The sequence below is a fragment of the Chlorocebus sabaeus genome, chromosome 28 (genome assembly GCF_047675955.1).
Source record: "Chlorocebus sabaeus isolate Y175 chromosome 28, mChlSab1.0.hap1, whole genome shotgun sequence".
Classification (NCBI taxonomy): domain Eukaryota; kingdom Metazoa; phylum Chordata; class Mammalia; order Primates; family Cercopithecidae; genus Chlorocebus; species Chlorocebus sabaeus.
In genome coordinates, this window is record NC_132931.1 from 4,545,051 (window position 1) to 4,566,304 (window position 21,254).

Sequence of the window (21,254 nt, forward strand, 5' to 3'; positions counted from 1 at the left end):
AACTCATAACAATTCTGATTTTATAAACTGAAATGAAGTATTTTAAAATGGTATCTTATTTTCACTGACACCCCAGAATCCAGCAACTCTAAGTCTTCTTACTTATCACAGCAACACAGTTATTTACATGGGTTCAGTAAGAATTGGTCTTCCTATTTACCAAGATAAGAATGAAAAATTTTGAAGATCTTGTCAGGAATGTTCTATTTGTGAGTAATGCTCATTTAATCAGATATGATTAAACACTTACAAGGAATTAGAGGTGACTTTATAGAGCACCAATCCTCCTAGAAAAAACTAGCCTGGTAGCTGGTTTACAGAATCCAGCCATATAGATGGAAAGGGAGACCACTTCTTGGTAGGGTACTTGGGGATATTTTGGGAACATCAAGAAAAAAGTAATTCACCCAAATTTACAGGTACTGCGGGTGGCAGAAAGACCAATGGGCTGAGTGAAGACTTCTAGAGCGCCATTCAGTGATCGTGCTTGATCACTCCTTTCAGTGATCCTTTCCGCGATTCTTGGGTTTGGCTTTCCACCCTCAGGACAGCAAATAATATTTTAAAAGTTAAATAGAAGATTTATTTTGTAAAAACATCCGAGAAAGCAAAGTTTAAAAGGCTTATATACTAAATTAACATTCTTGGTGCACCCGTGTAAATGATCAGGCCAAACTTAAATAAACAAACCTTCCTTTAAGACTATTTTTCATCAGATAGGAAAACATGTGCTTTAAGGAAACACTAGGCATTGTCTATAGCACACTCTCCAGCATAATTAATTTCTGATTCCATGGAAACTATTTTACAAGTCTGGAAGTTGTAGGTAAGTGATAGCAATGCAAAATAAACATTCTCTACCATTATGTAAACTCTGTCATGAGGTAGAGACTCAGCTGACTTCCTTGAAGTCAGTTCTGCCTCCATCTACACACTCATTTCAATATTCCTCATATATAACTGTGACTTTTCTTTTGGTTTACCTTTGAAAAACTTACAACATCTGCCTACTTCCATCATTATTAAATAAAATTTTAAACATGTAAATTGTATAATGTATGAGAGTCATGATTTTATTTATTTTTTATTTATTTATTTTTTAAGAGATATTGCCTAGGCGGGAGTACAGTGGCTGTTTACGGGCATGATTATAGCACACTACAACACTGATCTCCTGGGCTCAAATGATCCTCCCAACTCAGCCTCCCAAGCAGCTGGGACTATAGGCATGCACCATTGTGCCTGGCCCAAACGATACTTAAATAACCACATTTTAACAATTTGGTAATGTGTACTGTATCCAAAAAGGAGAATAAATACATGGTTTTGACATCTCTTTTGGTAGTCCCTACCTACATATATGTACACATGCATATTTTAAATTTTTTTTGTAAAATTGTGTCTCTGCTCCAGGATTGCACACTGGCTTTATCCAGGTTCTGAAATGACGAGTGATCTTTGTAACAGGCATAGCTTTCTTCCAAAATAATAAAATTGAGCTGTGTACATAGACAAGTATAGAGCATTCAGTTTTCATGATTTGAAACTGAAGCCCTAGGAAGTGGAAGGCTTTCTATGTGACAGCTTAAATGCTTGTAATCAAACTAATTGGCACCACGATGACCTGAAATGAGTTTTAAAGCACTATAATATATGTTTAGCAATCAGTGAAGCAATCCTTTATCATTCAGGCTCATGTTTGCAATTTTATCATGTTATAGGACCAAATGGAGGTAGAGGCTGGAAAACAGAAGATGAGAGAAAAGGAAAAATAAAAATATGTAAGTAATTCCATTGTTTCAAAATAGTAAATGAACCAAGAATAAGCATATTGCTGAACAATGAAAAATAATAAAATTACTTAATTCAAGTATGTAGTAAAGAATATGTCACAAACACAAATGTACAGGAGACAAAATTGTTATTAAGATCCATGTTAATTGAAATAAGTAAAATTATGGTCAATGAAGCTGAAAAATATAACAAAAATCATACCCAGTAGAAAATAAAACAATGCACACATCACAGCAGGAAAAGAAGCAAAGCAGAATTTTTTTCCCTGTAAAAGTACTAAAGTAATAGACTCTGAACATTGAACGAGGGTCACAAAACTTCAGTTATCAACCATTGAGGTTTAGCTTAGGTTGTAAGACATGAGAATTAGGGAACCCAAACTCTAACCACTTACCTGTCTAAGAAAGACTGAGATGCTGTTAGTCACAAAAATCTAAAGAAAATCAAACTTTTATAAGATTTACACAAACAGCTGGCTTTGCATTGATTTTATCTTTGTTAAATAATATTCTGAGATAAATTGCTTAAGTGATTTTAGACTAAAGTGAGTTCACTAAAACAGTGCTTAGGCAGGAAATAATTGGCACCTTGACTCGAACAAGCAGTCCCTAAATGTGTACCATTTCTTACCTGAAGGTACAACAGCATTAACAACATACCCATAGATGTGCTGAAACCGAAAGGCCCCTTCAAAGAGAAGCGTGGTACGACCCTTCATTTGAAAATTAAAGAAAACAGAATGACGGTCAATGCACAGAAGTAAATGTGACCCAAGCTTGACAAATTTGATAGCCCTACCAATTCAAACTTTGCAGTAATTTCTAAAATGAACTTATCCCTTCTGTATTCAAAATTTATATGTATGTCACAACTCAAGAATTTCTCAGGACACTACTGTATATAATATAGACCTACTACAAATAATAGAAAGTTTTTTCGTTTATTTAAACTACTCAAGCATATCTGTTAAAACATAAATACTGTATCAAACTGTATTTCTTTTATAGTATATCCTTTCCTTTATTTTTACATAATACTGCTTATTAGAATAACTCAGATAAGCTTACCATGAATACATCCACATCACAACTAAGTCTATCACAGGTGTATTTTAATGTTAAATTATTTTGCCATTGTGTAACAGAACAATGGTTTCCACATTCTCCTTGTACAGCTAATTTTTTAAAAACAGTTGTACAGGATGACTGCAAAGAAAAAAGGTACAGTATGTTAAGTATGCCCACAGGTTGTCTAAAAGCTCTTTCCAAATGTACCTATAAATAACCAAAACAGAGGAACAACGTCTGATTTCTGTTAAAGCTCCAGATAAGAATCACCAATGGAAAGACATACACAGGACTTGTAATACTCAGCCAGCATATATCAAATCATGGAGCATTACAAGAAGAGCAATGAGTAAAATCTAGTAGCACTGAAATTTAACTGTCACAAAGACACAGTTGTAGCACTTGATGATTTTCACCAGTGTGGAACTAAGAGCAACAACAATATATTACATGACAGAATCTACATAAGTTAAAGTAATAAACCAAGTATACTAAGTATATCATGACAAGCTTCAACAGAGATTTTTAAATAAAGGCCCTATTCTTAAGACAGAATCCATTAGACTTTTTGATAAAAAAGATGTAGCAGTATCACATATGAAAACAGTCACAGACATCAAGAAAACACTCTGGCATGGCAGAAAAATTAATGTGACTTTCAACTATAACAACTGAAGGACGGTATCCAGGATGAGCAAGGTCACAGTCCAAATAATACTCTAATAATATTAGAGTCAGCTTACTCTAATAATACATAACTTTTTGAGTTATGTTTCAGATTGGTGATTGGGTAAGGTGATTTCTGAAGTCCCTTCTGACCTAGAGGTTCTGTAACTCCGAACCTATGTAAAACCAAAATAATAGGTCTACTGCAATTACCAAATTAGTAAAGCGGGCAATTTAGAAACAATTAGGCGAAAATAACTTGTGACTCTATTATGCCTCTGTACAAATGCAGTTTAAGGCTTCCATTTGGTCATGATGCTTAGCTGTTTAATATTTGATTAAAAGAACATTTTGGATTCACTAGCTTCCTTTGCTTCTCAGAATGTCCTAGTACTAATGTTCCTCCCAGAAAAACCAGGTTTTCATATCACAGAGCTAGTTCTATTGCAAAGTTATTAAAAATTTTAATTTTAAAAAATTCTAAGAGAACTAAATTTCTTGTCTCTTTTTGATTTTCGGTTGAGATATTAACTTCGCCTGAATTTCTCTGCCCAGTATAGAACCCTAAGTTCTCTTGGCAAAGTTGTGTCTATTTTCCACAGAGGTAGGAAAAAGTAAGTTATTGATAAGATCTGCTCACAAACAGTAAGAGGCGAATGTTCTCTTTAGGGACTAAAAATGGAAAGGGAGAACTCTTAAGAGCAGTAAGAGAAATATGGCACAGCATGGGCTTGGGTGAGCTCTTGGTGGGTCTCTGTAATGCTAACCTACATGATTCAGACTCTCTCCAATTTCCTTCTAAGGCAGTCCAGCTGTACATATAAGTAGTCATTTGTTGGTCTGGGCAAGATTTTATGAGATGTGATGAACATATGAAATATTAGGAGTATTCTAGGAACCACAGCTGTTATGCCTTGCTGCATTTTTAACAGCTCCTTAAAATCAGAGGCCACTACACACAGCAGCACATTTAGACAGGAAACACTGCAATTATCTGGCTTCACCACTCCATTCCAAATCTGTGATTATATTACAGTTTATAAGCCCTAATAGACAGTCATCACCTTTGGCAATGCTTCTACTTGAAAACAGCCACAATCCCTACATCTGGATTTATTACCAGGGAGTCGTCAATGGAGACCGAAATGTTTTTTGTTTGTTTTTATTCATCCTGCAAACTAGACACCAAAGATTTCAGAGCAGAGATTAAATACAGTATAAGGAAGGTCCCTTTGACACAGCTGTTAGCGAAGCTAATTACTGAAGAAAAATTGGAGATCATTCATTAGCCTACTAAGCAAATTAAGGTTTGTTAACAGTGATTTATAATGCCAATCCCTGTGTTACTGTGCTGGTCCTTTCAAGTGTATGTGTACAGGACTTGACAGTTTATCAACTGTGCTATATCTAAACAGCTTGTCACCAGGGTGCTTTTGTTAAAATGACATTGTATTTTAAATGGATAAACATTTTTACATGAGCAAAACGAATTTTAAATGTTTGGCTTCTGAAGTCAAGTACTGAGAGATAAGTGAGGTGTCTCAAACTATCTAAGCCTCCAATAACTCTTGTTTACTGCTAGAGCTGACTATAGGAGAATGTGACACTTGGAGTTAAAATACCACTTTTCCTCTTTAACAAGCCCCAGTTGTGTTTTTTAACCTCTTTTCAAATGATACTCTTGGTGTTTCACCAAGCTATAAGTTTCTTATGCAATGGATTGGGAGGCATCTAATTTACAATTTCAGCAAAAATATTTTTTTAAGTAGTTAAGCAAAGGAATGAGTCCTCTGATCTGAAAGATTCTCAGTGATAGTCAATAAAACTCCAGGCTAGTTAAATCTATCAAAATAAGGGTTGTGTGGGTAATCAGAGTAAACCTCCGGAAATGACATTGCCTGTGGCTCATTTTATATAGCTTGTATCAACAAATGCAACACTTCTGTAATGTGGAAATCTCCAACAAGGATAAGACAACCTTCCTTAAAGCCAATGTCAGAAAACATGACAATGAAAATAAAATTACTTTCAGAATTCCATGGCAATGACCTGTCCATTCCCTCTGGGACTGTCAGTGCACTGTGCTAAAGCCTTTACTGCTTCATCTCTACGTTCAATAGGATCTACTAGCTATGAAACAGGCTAAGCCAACAGCTTCAATATATCTATGTACTAGCCCTAAATCAATGATGCAAATATAAAATATTATTCATTATGAATAATTGCATTATTGTTCATAATGAATTTTAAAATACATTACTTTCAAAAAAAGGCGGACTCAGCCACTCCATTGAAATCGGGACTCCTTTCAATGTTGACAGTGAAGAACAGTGTTCACTAAGCATCGCTATGGCCTTGCATTCCTGTGGCTCAAAGGACAGCAAAGAAAGGCAGTGAGGCCAGCAACAAGCAATGGTTGCACGTGGCAGACATCTAGTCGTAAGGCAGCTGGAATAATACATTTTGAAATATTAGAAATTAAGCTCCTTTAGCCATTCTCTTGCCTAGTGGCTCATTAAATCTTTTTTTCTCCGAAATCATTTTCTCCCTCTAAATCTGAGCGGCCAGAGATGGGGGTTAGGAGGACAGAGAGATCCCGGCTGACGGCTATTTCCCCACATCCATCAGTAGCACCTAAGTTTTTCACTCATCTCCTTAAGGAGTTTGCAACAGCAATGACAAAGATAACTGTAGATAGGAGAAAATGAAAGGGTTAAAATTACTGGTTGCAACTGGGGACAGCAATTGATCTTTTCTCACCTGATTATCTTTTGTCAAATTTCTCAGTTCCTTTGTACTGAATGAGGAAGCTGAAGTTAAACATAGTGCGTAGGCAGAAGATAATTTCTACAGGATGTGCTGCAAAAGTCATCCTATTGTAGAGATTCTACAAATGTGTAAATGTCTCTCACCAGAGTTTAACTTGTACTGTTCATTTAGTCAAGGTGTGTCTGCTCCCGGCTCATTGATCCTATTCCCTCAATTAAAATGTTAACAGATCAAAAACATGACCAAAAAAGGGTAAGAATTAGCCATGGGAAATACAATTATATTTTCTGTCTAAGGCCCTTGAAATTAGGGATTTTATCTGTGCCACATGGAGGAGTCTGTCAGCATGTGCCTTAGATTCTGGTTTAGTTACTAGGAGGAAAACACAGTTAAGGGTAGTATTTTGAAGGTTACAGTTAAAAAATGTGACAAAGTTTTACCATAAGGAAGAGCAACAAATTTCATTTGCCCAAATGTTTCTGCACAGTACACAGGTAGCTTCAAACGCGTTGATAATGTCCTAGATTTTAAGTTACACTTAAATACACGCTTAAGTTTCTAACTATCTATTCTAACTTCCAAACTCACCATTTTCCTACATTCGAATCTCCTCTTCTGGGGACTGTAATTCCAAGTAAGAGTATTGTAGTCATTGATCCTTTACTTGACATCCTTCTCTATAAACCATCTCTTCCACACTCACCCAACTACCTCCCTGCCTTTATCCCACATTCCCTGTAATCAGCCAACATTTCCTGACAACCTAAGTCCTGTCTTTCCCCAGAGACATCATACAGTCAATTCAATCCACACTATTATGTAATTTCTCTGTTCTTGTCTTTGTCGCTCCCTCTGCTTCAGACTTTGTTCCACCCTTTCTTTTCCTATTGACTATCTAAACATCCATCCAGCTCTGCACAATTTAAGCCTGCTACATTTAACTGACCCTCCTTTATACTTCCAAGTGCTCTACTTACACTTCTCATAGACCAATCAGTGTGCTTTGCTTCAAATTCAACTACACATCTTTGACTTGAGGGCCATGCTTACATATTAGGCAACTTAAGAACTAAGAGTAGACATTTAAGTCATACTTGTGCAACTTAAGAACTAAGAGTAGACATTTAAGTCATACTTGTGAGTTAAAATGAAATGAAATCTCCATCTGGAGAGTAGTTTTCCAACTCAACTCTTTATCAATTAGTTCAAATGCCCTAATAATAACTGGATAACCTCCATGGATTTCTAGATAAAATTTAGATTTTCAAAAATATTTCCATTATAATAGATTTTTGTCAATATATAAATAATGGCCAATAATTCATTTACCTAGTGTCAATTATTAATAAATACAAAGGTTAGGGTCTTTATTTGGCGGGAAGTGTTAAAATACTTAATGTTATTTATCTTAAATATCAGTACTTAACAGGTGATGAATGAACACTTGAATTACAAAATCCTTTCCTAGCATCACAGCAAGTACTGGCAAGTGGGTAAGAAGACTATTTCTTCTGCTTTGGATGGAGCTGCTATCAGCACCAGGTTGATGTATCTGTACTTCTGAAACTAAAACCCATAAGAAATCTTATAAATAGTGATAGGCTCTCTGGAGAGCTCAAACCTTCTTATTTAAATACAATGTGTTAACTGTACCTCAGGATAACCAAATACCTGTAGTTAATGTAGATGTTTCTCTTTATAGAACGATGGAACTGCAATATCACCATTTTGCAGCTCCTAATGAACACTGAGTCTAATCAATGGCTGTTAACATTAATAAAAATAAAGAACTAAATATGTGGCTCCTAATGGAAGCACACAACATGATCTATGAGGCATCCTTGCCAAAATCCAAATCTGAATCTGATCCTATCTAGCCACTGCTAGATCAGCTTATACAAGGTATATATAAGACAACCAGAAATTTTTGAAAGAGAAATCTTATAGAGATATGCAAATTCAAAGAATGAAAGGGCATCTGAGACTGGGATTATTATTAAATAAAAAACTGAATTTTCAATAACATTTATAAATTTTTTTTTTTTTTTTGAGACTGAGTTTCACTCTTGTCACCCAGGCTGGAGTGCAATGGCGCCATCTTGTCTCACTGCAACCTCTGACTCTCAGGTTCAAGTGATTCTCCTGCCTCAGCCTCCCGAGCAGCTGGGATTACAGGTGCATGCCACCACGCCCAGTTAATTTTTGCATTTTTGGTAGAAAGACGGGGTTTCACTGTGTTGGCCAGGCTGGTCTCGAACTCCTGACCTCAGGTGATCCACCGCCTCAGCCTCCCAAAATGCTGGATTATAGGCATGAGCCACCGTGCCCAGCCCTCGTTTATAAATTATAGAAATCTTTGTTGAAATTTGCCTAGTAACTTTTCAACTTCCTTGATGGCATCAGTTTTCTTATAAACCAAGCAAAATTATTAATTTTAATGTTTTAATAAAGGAATTCACCCCTACAAAATAAATGAATACAATGTGTCAGAAATATTTACAAGTGGTTGGGCATGGTGGCATTTATAAAAATTACTATATTTTATAAATGGCAATACCACTACTGAAGATAGAATGCTAAGAGCAGAATGATGTCTTTTGTTTCCAAAGTCAATATACTAAAGCGATGGAAAAATAATAAAAGCAAGATATTTCTGGCAGTTATATCAAGATAAATGTTGCAGCCGCAAGCACTACTGGTGAGTATTATCTGGGCAAATGGGGAAATGGTTAAAAAGCAACTATGGTTAAACAAAATACCAAATCAGTTTTAGAAGTTATACAGCCAGGCATGGTGGTGGCTCGCGTCTGTAATCTTAGCATTTTGGGAGGCCAAGGAGGGTAGATAGCTTGAGCCCAGGAGTTCAAGACCAGTCTTAACAACATGGTAGAGCCCCACCTCTACAAAAAATACAAAAATTAGCCAGGTGTGGTGGCATGCACATTTACTACCAGATACTGGGGAGGCTGAGGTGGGAGGATCACCTGAGCCCAGAAAGGCTAAGGCTGCAGTGAGCTGTGATTACACCACTGCACTATGGCCTGGGTGACACAGTGAGATCCTGTCAAAAAAAAAAAAAAAAAAAAAGAAGTTATACAAACCATAGCAAATGAAAACAGGAGACATTTCAAGGATTTATAGTAAAAAACTTAGAAAGGGGCAAAGAATATTCCCATTATGACCTTTATAACCCTGGATGGAAAGCTACAGGTCAATATTTTGTACCTACAGCCTTTTACCAGCACTACATACACAACTTAAGTAATTCAACTGCACAGGAAAACAATAATTATACAAATCCCATTTGAAGATGTATACCACTACATGATTCCCCTTTACTACATAATGTGGCAGTTTTAATCACTGAGTAGACGTGAGTTGTTTTCCCTGATAACTTTAAAGTATGTCAATTACTAGATGTGACCCAATTGAGGAAGATGAAAATTATTAGTTGAGAATCCTTAAGAGAAATTACTGGAGTTTACAAAAGCAGGATCCAAGCTATTCGAGGCTGTGGTTCTAAGACAGTTAGATTCAAACCTGGAAGAAGGCTGAAAATTATCCAGAGAAGGCAGAACATGTCACTTGGAAAAAAGTAAGGCCATACTTCCCTTACACCAGGAATCAAGTTCTGCCTGGTTGGTTAGTTGCCCCAAAAGTAGCTCCTAACTCCACATGGAGTCAAGTGCTATAAAGAATGAGTCCAGATCTTTCCTGTGATGACATACCAGACCACTGGTCAACATGAGATGTTCCCACTGGTCTTTTCATTCTACTGATTTCAGTTACTGTGTCCATATATGCTAGGGCATCAATTTTTCTTTTTCTTGTCAGAAAGGAGCAAATGTGATACAAGCTCATAAAAGTGGAATATATTGAACAGGTGTTCCTTAACCTCTCAGCCCAATCCTAAAAGCTGCTAAGCAGTGTTTAAAAGCTCCAAGTGCTTCAATGCTTCTAAGGAAGAAAATACACACAAGTAACTTTAACTGCCAAATTACAGAGAGCAACCATAATATGTGGACGGCTAATATAACAGTTCATTCCAACATCATCATATTCATATAGAATCACAGAGGATGAATATCCTATGTGTTTTGTTTACATACAGAAAAAAATGTATATAACTGATCAACCACAAAACCTATGCTCTTGAGAAAGCTACAAGAAGAATGTAATAAGAAAAAAATACTCCTATCCTACAGGTACAAATTACAAAACCTACTTTGCACAACATTGAACAGCCACCTGATGAGACCAACTTTGCTCCATCACACATGATTATGTGTAAAACAGAAGACAGTACTTATTATTTGGTAGTATAGAGTGATATTCTGTGTTCATTAAATATCTTATCTCATTTAATATTTGCAACACTAATAGGCAGGTATTGATAAGGAAATAGACTCAGAGACATAAAATAACCTGATCAAGGCCATACAAGTAGTCTTAAGGATCATTCTGCCTCTAAGTTCTTAATTACACACTATGCATAATGAAACCTCAAATACATGTTTAAGGAGAACATACAGCTTAAAACGTTTAAATTGAAAAGAAAATGTGTTCACTGCATTGACGTTTAAAAAAAAAAAAGAAAGAAAATCCTACACACACTCTAACAAGTTTTAGTACTCTTGCCAGAAAAAAAAAAAAGCAAATCGATTCCAACTAGTCTATACTTTCATTTATATTTAGAATATGAGCTGGGCATGAGTATGTAATGAATATATATGTGTGTCTCTCTGTGTGTATAACACCCACATTATTCAAAAGCTCCCAAAAATGTAGAAAGTTTGTTCCAATCCTTCTCTATTTTGTCTACTTTAAGAACTCTTTGCAATATGCTTATGTAAATACTGATTTTAGCTGCTGTTCTCATTTCTCAGATCTTCTGCTTCTAAACGGATTGGAAAAGTGACAGACCTAAGCAGACATCTTTGGAACACAAAACCAAGGAGATATAAACAAATACAACCAGATCAAAAACAAAGGCTTCTCCTTTAAACCCTTTAATGTATCACTACAGATAAAAGAACTGAAAGTAAAATATACCGGTTTTTGGCTAAGGGTGTGTATGTGTGTGTGTGCATGCACACACACCTGCACATGTATATACTCAGGTGTCTATTTTATTAACACACACAATGAATAGCATCTTACCTTTGTTGACAAAAGCTCTAGAGGAGTATAAAATAGAAACAAAGGAAGACTGGGAAGTTGGGGCATGGGAAAGTGTTCAAGAAAATGGTTCTAGATTGTTAAAAGTGCCTTTAGCTTTCTTATAGCAGATTTCATGTTATGGTTCAATTGCGCTAATAGCTCATGGACTCTGCAGGTGATTTCCTTCCATCCACATTTCAAAGACGTGCCGAAGAGGATTAAGGATAGACTTGAAAAATTACCATTTCACTTACCTGAAGCTGAGCCTTCTTTATAGACATAAGTAAAAAGCTATTATGACAGCACAAATCACAAACCACAGTGTAAATAATATGTTGGCAAAGAACTAATGTAAGTTGTGCACATACGATTTCCACTTAAAAGTATGAAACTCCCCAGTGTGGAAGTTAGTATCTGAAATTATTACATGTGATACTATTGGAATGAAAGTTGAAATAGAAGATACTTTTCATGAGGACTTGGCAACAATATCAATGGATTTTGCACTCTGATAACATAACAATCACATTATTGGAAACACATCCTAGCAGGGCATTTTTGTCATAGTTGAAAGCTGAATATACATCTGGTATATATCTTCTCCATGTAAGCTAGTAAGATGACAGATTTTTATGTAAGCAAAGTAAGTCTACCAGCAATTTCACCAAAATAAGAAAAAACCTTTATGCTCATCCAATGTGCTGTAAAAGTCATTTTATTAATAGACTTGTAATTAAAGACTCTTTAATCATAAGAATATATTATTAGAGAATAAAAATAGCCATTCTTGGAACTAGAGAGAAAAATAACTGCAAAAAGCATAATGAAAATCTCAATGTTTCGAGAAATGAATTTCTTCTTTCAGGGTGATCCTACTGACAATAAAAAAAACACTAGAATGTTCAGTATAGAAGTGATCAAGGACTAAGGTATAGAATGTTCAGTATAGAAATGATCGATGACTAAGGTAGTGGCTTTGGCCTTCTTTCTGCTGAAGAAAGCAAAGGGGGAGGCTTTAGCTTTTGGATGGAGAATAGATATCGCAGTCTCCAGATTTTACTTCCAGCATCTCAACCCACATCCAGCCTGGTGTGAAGAGATGCCAGATGGGGCTACGTCTGTTATTTCAACTGCTGAAGCAGGATACTGAATGTATCCTGCTTGTTTCTGTTAGTATGAATATTCAGCCACAATAAGTAGGAGCAAGGGTAAGTGTGCTAACTGTATTAAGCAGGTCCAAATCATCCTTATACTTTTTCTCCTATTATAAATAAAGACCAAAAAAAAAAAAGTCAACATCTAGAAAATGCCACTTTTGCTAAGCTTGGAAAATACTCATTTATTAATGAAATGATGCTCGTTTCCATACATTTAATATAAATGTATGGAGAGAAATATGTGAGCAGAAGAAAACCAGAGTAATTAGCATTGGAGACAAAAGTTAAAAGCAACTAAAGTGAATTAATTATTTTCCACTTTATTTGATTTTCTTCATTTAACTATTTTCTCAGAAAATGCTGAGGCATGACTGTATCAGTATTCATCACTTAGAACACCAATTAGGTTCCTTTAAGTATCACAACAGACTTCTACATTGACATGTTATCCTATTGTACAAATAATGCTTATTTGTCACTCTTTTTTATTTGTATCTTGAAAAGGATCACTAAATCCAGAAAGGAGAATTTCACTATAAATAAATATAATGAAGTGACAACTGCTGTTTGCGAATGAATTTTAGATTCACGATTATTACAATATTGTGATAATCCCTGAAGGGCACCCCAGTGCCATCTTTCCTGAAGGACAGAGAATAAGATTCAGAAATAAACTTTGTATTTTAGCAAAAATAAGTATATTAGTTTAATTATTGCTGAAAGTAAAACCTAAAGGCAAGCTACCCAGACTGTGAGGGAAAATATTCATTAAAAAATACCATCTCCATTCCCCGTCCTCCTCACCAAAAAAAAGGCAACTCACTTTATATGAAGAGATGTTCTTCAAGAAATCAATATCTCAATGCATAATGTGAATTCCAACCCCCACATGACACTTCTTACTAAAAAAGTAATTGTGGAGAAATGGTGGCACGAGCTAATCAGGGTTCCCTGTATCTCCTTACGTGGCCAGGTAAGGAGCTAATGTCCTGGGTGTTAGGAACCAGGTATATATCTTGGACTTACTTATGATCCCTAGGGCCCAGCAGGCTACGTCTTCTAAAAGTAAAACAATTACTAATAAAGAATGGAAATCAGTCTGCTCTTCAGGACTGAGAGATAAATTCTCAGATTTTTTTCCATATCCCAATGAGCATTCATTATAGAAGGAAATCAATGCCAATGCAAGGCACATATGTGGAAGTTGAGATAGACTTACGAAGTAGCCTGTTCCCAAGCTGGAAGGAGCTGAACTCTGCAATAAAGCATAAAGACAAAAGTGGAAAATCAGCAATGGTTTTTAACACGTTCCAATCCACACAGCTCATTACCAGCCCTTTGCAGGCTTTTCATCACTACATCACATCACCAGTGTATGCTGCCCCTTGTCATCTGCTACTGATACAAACACCGTGTTGCTTAATTTTTCCCTTTACATCTCTCAACAACTCAGAGATGCTAACGTGCTATTTACTGAATTCCAAGCCTCTGCGGTGGATGTAATTGCCAATTTATTTGACAGGCAGCTGGGTAATGAATTAATGATGGCATTTCGCCCTGCACTGAGACTAAACAGACACGCATCAGCTTGCCTCCCTGACTTGCTGACATTCAATGCCCTGGTCTCAAGCTACTCAGTTTTGTGGCCGCAAAGGGGCAGGCAAGAGGAAAAAGCCCAGACTGACTTGAAAATAAAAAGCCCAGTGGGTTTGGATGACTTTTCCAGTGTATGACCTACTTGCCAGTTTATTCCCTAAAGGCACCAGTTAGTACACACACAGTGCTTTTCAAAAATGAGACATTTTGTAAACGTAATTAGTAGACTAAAATGCAAAGAATGTATGGGCCAAGAGGAGCAGTGAAAAGCACCATTTTTCTGAAGGGTTTAAGTCACAAGAATTACCAGTTTAGGCTGTCATAGTTCTGACACACAGGGAACTTAAAAATGTTCATTCTGAAAGGAATGCAGGGCATCACTTGTTTGGGAAAAGAAGCCAAAAAAAAAAAAAAAAAAAAAAAAACGTATTTTAAACTTGCCTGAGATTTTCATTTTTGTTTGCTTTTTCTCCTAAAACCTCTCCTTATAAATTATTTCATTTTTAGCATCCTCTTCCTCTTTGTGATTAAGCTTGAAATGAAGATGAAGCAAATGTGGAATAGATTTGCAGGTCTCAGCTAAACATCCCTGCACCAGACAGGCCTCTTCCCTGATGAGCTTGGGTTGGGTGTTTCACCTTCCCAGGAGCAAAATGACCTCTGCCCTGATGCAACAGTTACTCTGTTCACTGCTAGCTCTTCTGCCTACATGTCCTGCCCCCTACTCTGGAAACTTCAGATAGCAGTAACCATCTGGCCTATTCATCATTGCCTCTTAGAGTTTCACACAATGACTTGCGCACAGGATGCACTTAATAAGGACTTGTTGAATGAATGTATAAATAAATGAATGGATGGATTATGTATAAGAAAAATGGCTCAGGAGAATTTGACATCTATAAAACTACAGGAGATGTGATTCTTCTTGATGCTAAGCTCTTTGAGGAGGAAATATGGTACTGTAACTATATCTACATCAAACAAGAAGAGTATGCTTCAGGGCATTCCTAAATGCAGCTCCCAAAGCAAAACTTTCTTCATCTCAGTGTTTCACACAAACTCAGGGGAATAAAGCACCATAGATGTGTGATCTTGCTCACTGGACTCAGTTTTTTAAAATCCTGCTGCATTCTTAATCCCGTAAATGTATGGAGGGAGATCCACAGTAGTCATGGAGACAATTTCTCATACCAGTGACTAGCCATATGACAGCAGCACCTGTTTCCAGCACCCACAGCCCTCCATGCAGCAGCAGAAGAAAGCAAAAGTCAAGTTAGGTCTCCACTAGCTTGGAGCCATACCCCTGGGAAGTAAACTCATTTTAGGATGAATTACTCAGAGAGACCACGGGATTTGTTTATTTCATTTCTTTCCCTTCCTGCAAATGTATTTTATCCCAGAAAGAGAAGTACTCCTACCAAACCCACTTCCCTACCCCCACATACATATCATCTTATTGTATACCAAAGAAAATTACATCCTTCAGGTCTCGGAAAGCTCTGTTATGCTCATTTTGCATATATATTGTACATTACTCAGGGAGCTGGGTGGAGAAGAGGGCTTTGTTGTGCATATTTGTTCTGGCTATTGTTTATGCAGGTCTGACTGAATGAGGGAACAGTGGGTATCATTTCAATTTCTGATGTCAACATCAAATTACTTATTTAATTTCATGCCTGGCGAAGCATTGTATAGCTACACGCAGAATCATTTCACTTCATTTGTTATGCTGTGTTTTCGTGGCGATTGGCTTGCCTTCCAACTGACAGCTTTAATTACGACATGAATTTGATTGCACTGCTGAGGAATTAACATAATGCAACAAAGCATTTAAGCACCCTGCCTTATAACCCCCTCCCCCAGACACGGGCACAAACACAGACACACGAGGGAACACAGACACAAGATCCCCATATACATAAAGGTCCGCTGGAATTTGTTTCAGCATTTGCTAGAAAGCATACAGATTCTTGTATCAGGAGCCATTCACATGTGCCAACCCATTGTACTCTTCTTTTTTTTTTTAAGGGAAAAGATGCATGGCATTCAGTTTTGATTTCAGGATCTGGCAGAAAACACATGTGTAGAAAAGCCCTCTTCTGATCGACTTTGCCAAATGTCCATGGCATTGACATTTCCTCCCCTCTTACACCCTTTCTACCACATTTTTCTTGGCTACTTGCCAACTCACTTCAGTCGTAGCTGGAGAATTTCAACAGGAGTGACATCTATTTAATAAAAAGATTTCTGCTTGTCTAGTCCTACAACCCCAAGATTCTGACTACGGCCTTGTATTCAGTGAGAAATTACGCCTGGTCACCAACAGGACCCCACCATCAAAGTATAGGTAACAGAAGTTACCAGCCACAGGGAAGTCACAGTTTGGCTGGGGCTCAAAACAACTATCATATATCCCTGAGGTCTTACTATCAAAAAGGCCCAGAAAAGAGTCTCTGTCATATATTTCTAATCTAAGTCTATATCTAAATATAGCTGCAAATATTTGGTGGCTCCAATAATTTTCCAAGACAGAAATTACATGAACACAGGCAACAACAGATCATGCTAAAAACAAAACAAAGGAATGTTTAGAAACAGCGGTAATATTGTTAGAAATGTGCTGTAAGTTATTCACTTACAGATGTATATTTAGGGATTGGTACTGCTCTCTCATTTTAGAAGACACAGTCACCAAAGAAGAGACAGTCACCAAAAGGTAAAGAACCAGGAAAGAAGACAGGTGCTAATACCCTAACTATTGAACAATTTGACAAAACTCTTCTTTAATAATCAAGATCATGACTCACTGCAACCTCAAGCTCCTGGGCTCAAGTGATTCTCTTGCCTCAGTCTCTTGAGTAGCTGGGACTACAGGCATGCACTACCATGCCCAGTTACTTTTTTTTTCCTAGAGTTAGGGTCTCACTATGTTGCCCAGGCTGGTCTCAAACTTCTGGCCTCAGGTGAGCCTCTTGTGTCAGCTTCCCAAGTGTTGGGATTACAGGCATGAGGAACCGTGCCAAGCCTCCTTGTTAATTTCCAATAAGGGAGGGCTTCCATTTTTCTTGCTTGGAGACTTCAAGCAAAGTCTGTCCAAACTATATAGCAAAAGAGGCCACAGAATACGGAAAAGGCTGTGAGTCAAATTGTGACTTGAAAATTAAGAGGATTTTTTAAAGAAAGAAACAGAAGTTTCCTTGGTTTCAAAAGCATTTGAAATAATATTATCCATCCATGTTTAGGCAAATACTTCTGCTGAAAAGGGCTTCATTCTTATTTCTTCAAGTGGTAGAGTTGCCATTTCATTCACATTTCCAATGCAGTAGGTAGAAATGAGAACTATTAAGAGGTTGAGAAAATAGAGTAGGAGAACATTTCAGCGGTTTGCATGAGAAGACAGGGATATGAGGAAATGCTGGCCAGCTGGCTATCTAATATGCAATTTCCGGGCTCATTATAAGCCATCTCCTGTTTAACATGGTCTTTTCATTCTGCTGGATTTTTTTTTTTTTTTTTCATATTTGACCACTGCTCCAGCGAGCTCCGCAAATTACCCACCTCCATCTCATTATATTGTAAAGGAGAGCTTTCTTAGAAGCACACTCTTTGTCTCAATCTTCATGCTACCATGAGCTGCAGGAACGTAATGGGATGCGCAGTTGAAAGACATTTTCCAGGAGGGAGAATGTTGCTGCTGACATTCAAGTCTGCAAGTAGATATTCATTAAACACTTGTTCTCTTCTCACTTACCCCCGCTTGCCTTTCCTTCCATCTCTGTCACTAAGCTATCATCGAAGCTACTCATTAAACTCATGAAGTTAAGATTTCTGTTTTAACAGCATACTTACAACAAGGGATTTCAAAATTGATTATCCATCTAAAATAGATGTGCTCCATTCATTATAAATCCACACAGAGAGGCCATGGCTACTATTACAGCTCCCTGAGTACAGACAGGACACATGTGTACTCCACCCCTAGGTGAGAATGTGTGTTCTGACCCTAGGGCTAATTTAAATTGAATATTTTAAAATTCTTCCAAATTGCTAATTGTGTTCAACATCCCTGGCTACCCACCTTCATGTTATGCTTTTCTCTCTTGGGAGTAAAAAGGAGAAGGACCATGCCAGGAATTATATGAACAAGAAAGTTTCTTGCAAAGGTCACAAAACAAGCTCATTCACAGATCTTCCAGCAGTGTTTTAAAAACCTGAAATCTTAATCCAAAGAAACGTGCCTTGGAAATAAGATTACTAATAGCCAACCAAAACCAAAACAAAACAAAAAAACAAAAACAAAAAAACCACACACAAAATATATTTGAATGAGAAATAAGCATATAGTTGTTGGAAGAAATCAAGTAAAAATGGAGTAACAACTTGATAAAAGCATCAGGTGTGAAAATGCTACGTCACTTCCAACATCAATTATTCAACCTTCTGTTATGCCCACTTCAGGTTGTCACCAACTCTCATCTCAGCCTTCTGGCTTCTACCTCTGATTTCATTCTTGCTCTCATCTTCATGGACAGTTCCTCATATCAAAGGCAAAATAAACATTTTAAAGTAAGAACTACAATTCCAATCCTTATAACATATTCCAATGGTTTTTAAGATAATAACCTCTCATGGATTGGGCAATGTCCTCCTGTTTACGTCTACCAGGAACCCCAGAGTGTGATTGTGATGGTCAATTTTATGTTTCAACTTCACTGGCCCATGGGGTGCCCAGATATTTGGTCACACATGATTCTGGGTGTTTCTGTGATGATGTTTTTAGATGAGTTGAACATTTAAATTGATATGCTGAGTAAACTGGGTTGTCCTCCTAAAATGGGTGAACCTTATCCAATCAGTTGAAGGTCTGAAAAGAACAAAAGGCTGACTCTCTCCCAGATAAGAGAGAATTCCTCTTGCCTGGCTTTGACCTGGGACATCAATTTTTTATTGTGCCTTCAGGCACAATAAAAACATCAGCTCTTCACGAGTTTCAAACCTGCCAGTCTTGAGACTAGAATTATACTATTGGTTCTCTTGGGTCTCTGGCTTGCTGATTATAGATCTTGGGACTTGTCAGCCTCCGAAACTGTGAGCCAATTTCTCAAAATAAATCATTCTCTATTGGTTCTGTTATCTTCTGCTGCGGTTCTGTTTCTGTGGAAAAGTTAACACAATGACATAATTTGGATATAGGGTCTTTGCAGATGTAACTTATTAAGGTCATACAGAATTAGGATGGGCTATAAATCCAATGGCTGCTGTAGAAGCCATGTGAAAACTAAAGAAGAGACTGGAATGATGTATCTACAAGCCAAGAACACCAAGGATCACTGGGAGACACCAGAGGCTAGGAGAAAAAAAGGATTCTTCCCTAGAGCCCGCAGAGGGAACATAGCCCTACAGATACACAGTGATGCTAAATTTCTAGCCTCCAGAACTGTGAGATAATAGATTTCTGTTGTTTCCAGACATACAGTTTGTGATCATTCATTAAAGCAGCCCAGGAAGTTAATACAACACCCAGCCACCTTAGCATGGGTTAGAAGTTACGTGTTCAGCCACTGTACTTCTTCATTCTACTCTAGCCACATTAGCCATTTTTCTTGCCCTAAAACATAACATGCTGCTTCTGAATCAGGGCCTCTAAACTTGTTGCTCCTGTTGCCCAAAATGTTCTTCCCATAGATCTTCACCTGTCTACCTTCTCTTTTTTAGGCCTCAGTTTTAATGTCACCTACACAGAAAGACCTTATCCAATCACACTAGTTAAAGTGGCAACACACCCCCACACTTCATATTGTTTATGTCAGAAAACACTGTATTAGAAAGAATTTTAGTTGTTTCTTCACAGATTTGTCGCTCCCACTAGAATGGAAACTTCATGAGGGCAGAGGTTTCATCTTGTTCTCCACTCAACCTCAAATGCCCAGACTATACCTGATGAATGAAAGGAATCTGACTGACATTTCTTGACAACTGAAATACTGACATATCCAGGAGAATTCATAAATATATGAGACAGGAATGGAAAAAGGCATAAGCAAACTGTTAAGGAAAAGGAAAATGTGGCACAGATTTTTTTAAAAAAAGAGAGGAATAAAATACCAAGAATCCTTGTCAGGTTGAGATTAGATTTCCTAATCTAATTATAACAATGTGGGAAGTTCATTCATGGTAGTGGCTCAAGTCAGTTTCCTCCTTAACAGTAGCTGGTGAAACAATCTGGCATGGAATAAAACCTCAATAAAGATTTCAAGAGAGGGAGTGGGGGAGGGAAGGAAGAGAAGAAGAAAGAATAGGAAATATGCTGCCATGGATGGATGAACAGTGGCACTGTGGGATAGACAAATCAATAAAAACCCAAAGACCAGGGAAGATTTGAAGTAGGAGAAGGGGTATGTCAAAAAGCAGTAGAAAAAAATGTCTCAACTGTGTACCCTACAACTTGAAGTTTAATAATAATAAATAAATTAAAAAAAAAAAAAAAAAAGAAAAAAATGTCTCAACTGTAAATAGCTACCAGAATTATAAGATTAGACAACTGTGTAGCATTAGACTTATAAGAATTTGATCCCTTTTCATTATTTCCTGAGATGTTTCAATTCCTTGAAAGATCTGAACCCTGGAAAGGTGTCAAATGTTTTTCTGTCTTCTCATAACTAACAACCCAACCCAAAATTCTTTCAGAGAGAAAGGTGAAAAGAGTCATATTCATATAGTCGTTAAATAAAGCACTAAAGAAGTTTACTTCCGCAGTATGTTGGGAAGTGTTTGGTAGAAGTGAGGCTGAGGCTGACATAAGGAAAAGAAAAACAAAGAACAAAGAACAGAAATAAAACAGGCCAAGCGTGGAGGCTCATGTGTATAATTCCAGGGCTTTGGGAGGAGGCTGAGGAGGGTGGATCACCTGAGGTCAGGAGCTCAAGACCAGCCTGGTCAACATGGAGAGACCCCATTTCTACTAAAAATACAAAAATTAGCCAAGCATGGTGGCACATGCATATAGTCCCAGCTACTTGGGAGGCCGAGGCACGAGAAAAGTTAG

General features: G+C 37.2%; 1 protein-coding gene across 5 annotated transcripts in view; it reads right to left on the reverse strand.

Moving 5' to 3' along the window:
- The window catches only part of AUTS2 (activator of transcription and developmental regulator AUTS2), a 1,206,381-nt gene that overhangs the window by 640,624 nt on the left and 544,503 nt on the right, over positions 1–21,254 (reverse strand). For all 5 annotated transcript variants that reach the window (XM_073012671.1, XM_073012673.1, XM_073012672.1 and 2 more), the window contains one exon: positions 13,833–13,868. In XM_073012671.1, the coding sequence (XP_072868772.1) occupies positions 13,833–13,868 (36 nt within the window). The remainder of the gene's footprint in view (positions 1–13,832; positions 13,869–21,254) is intronic.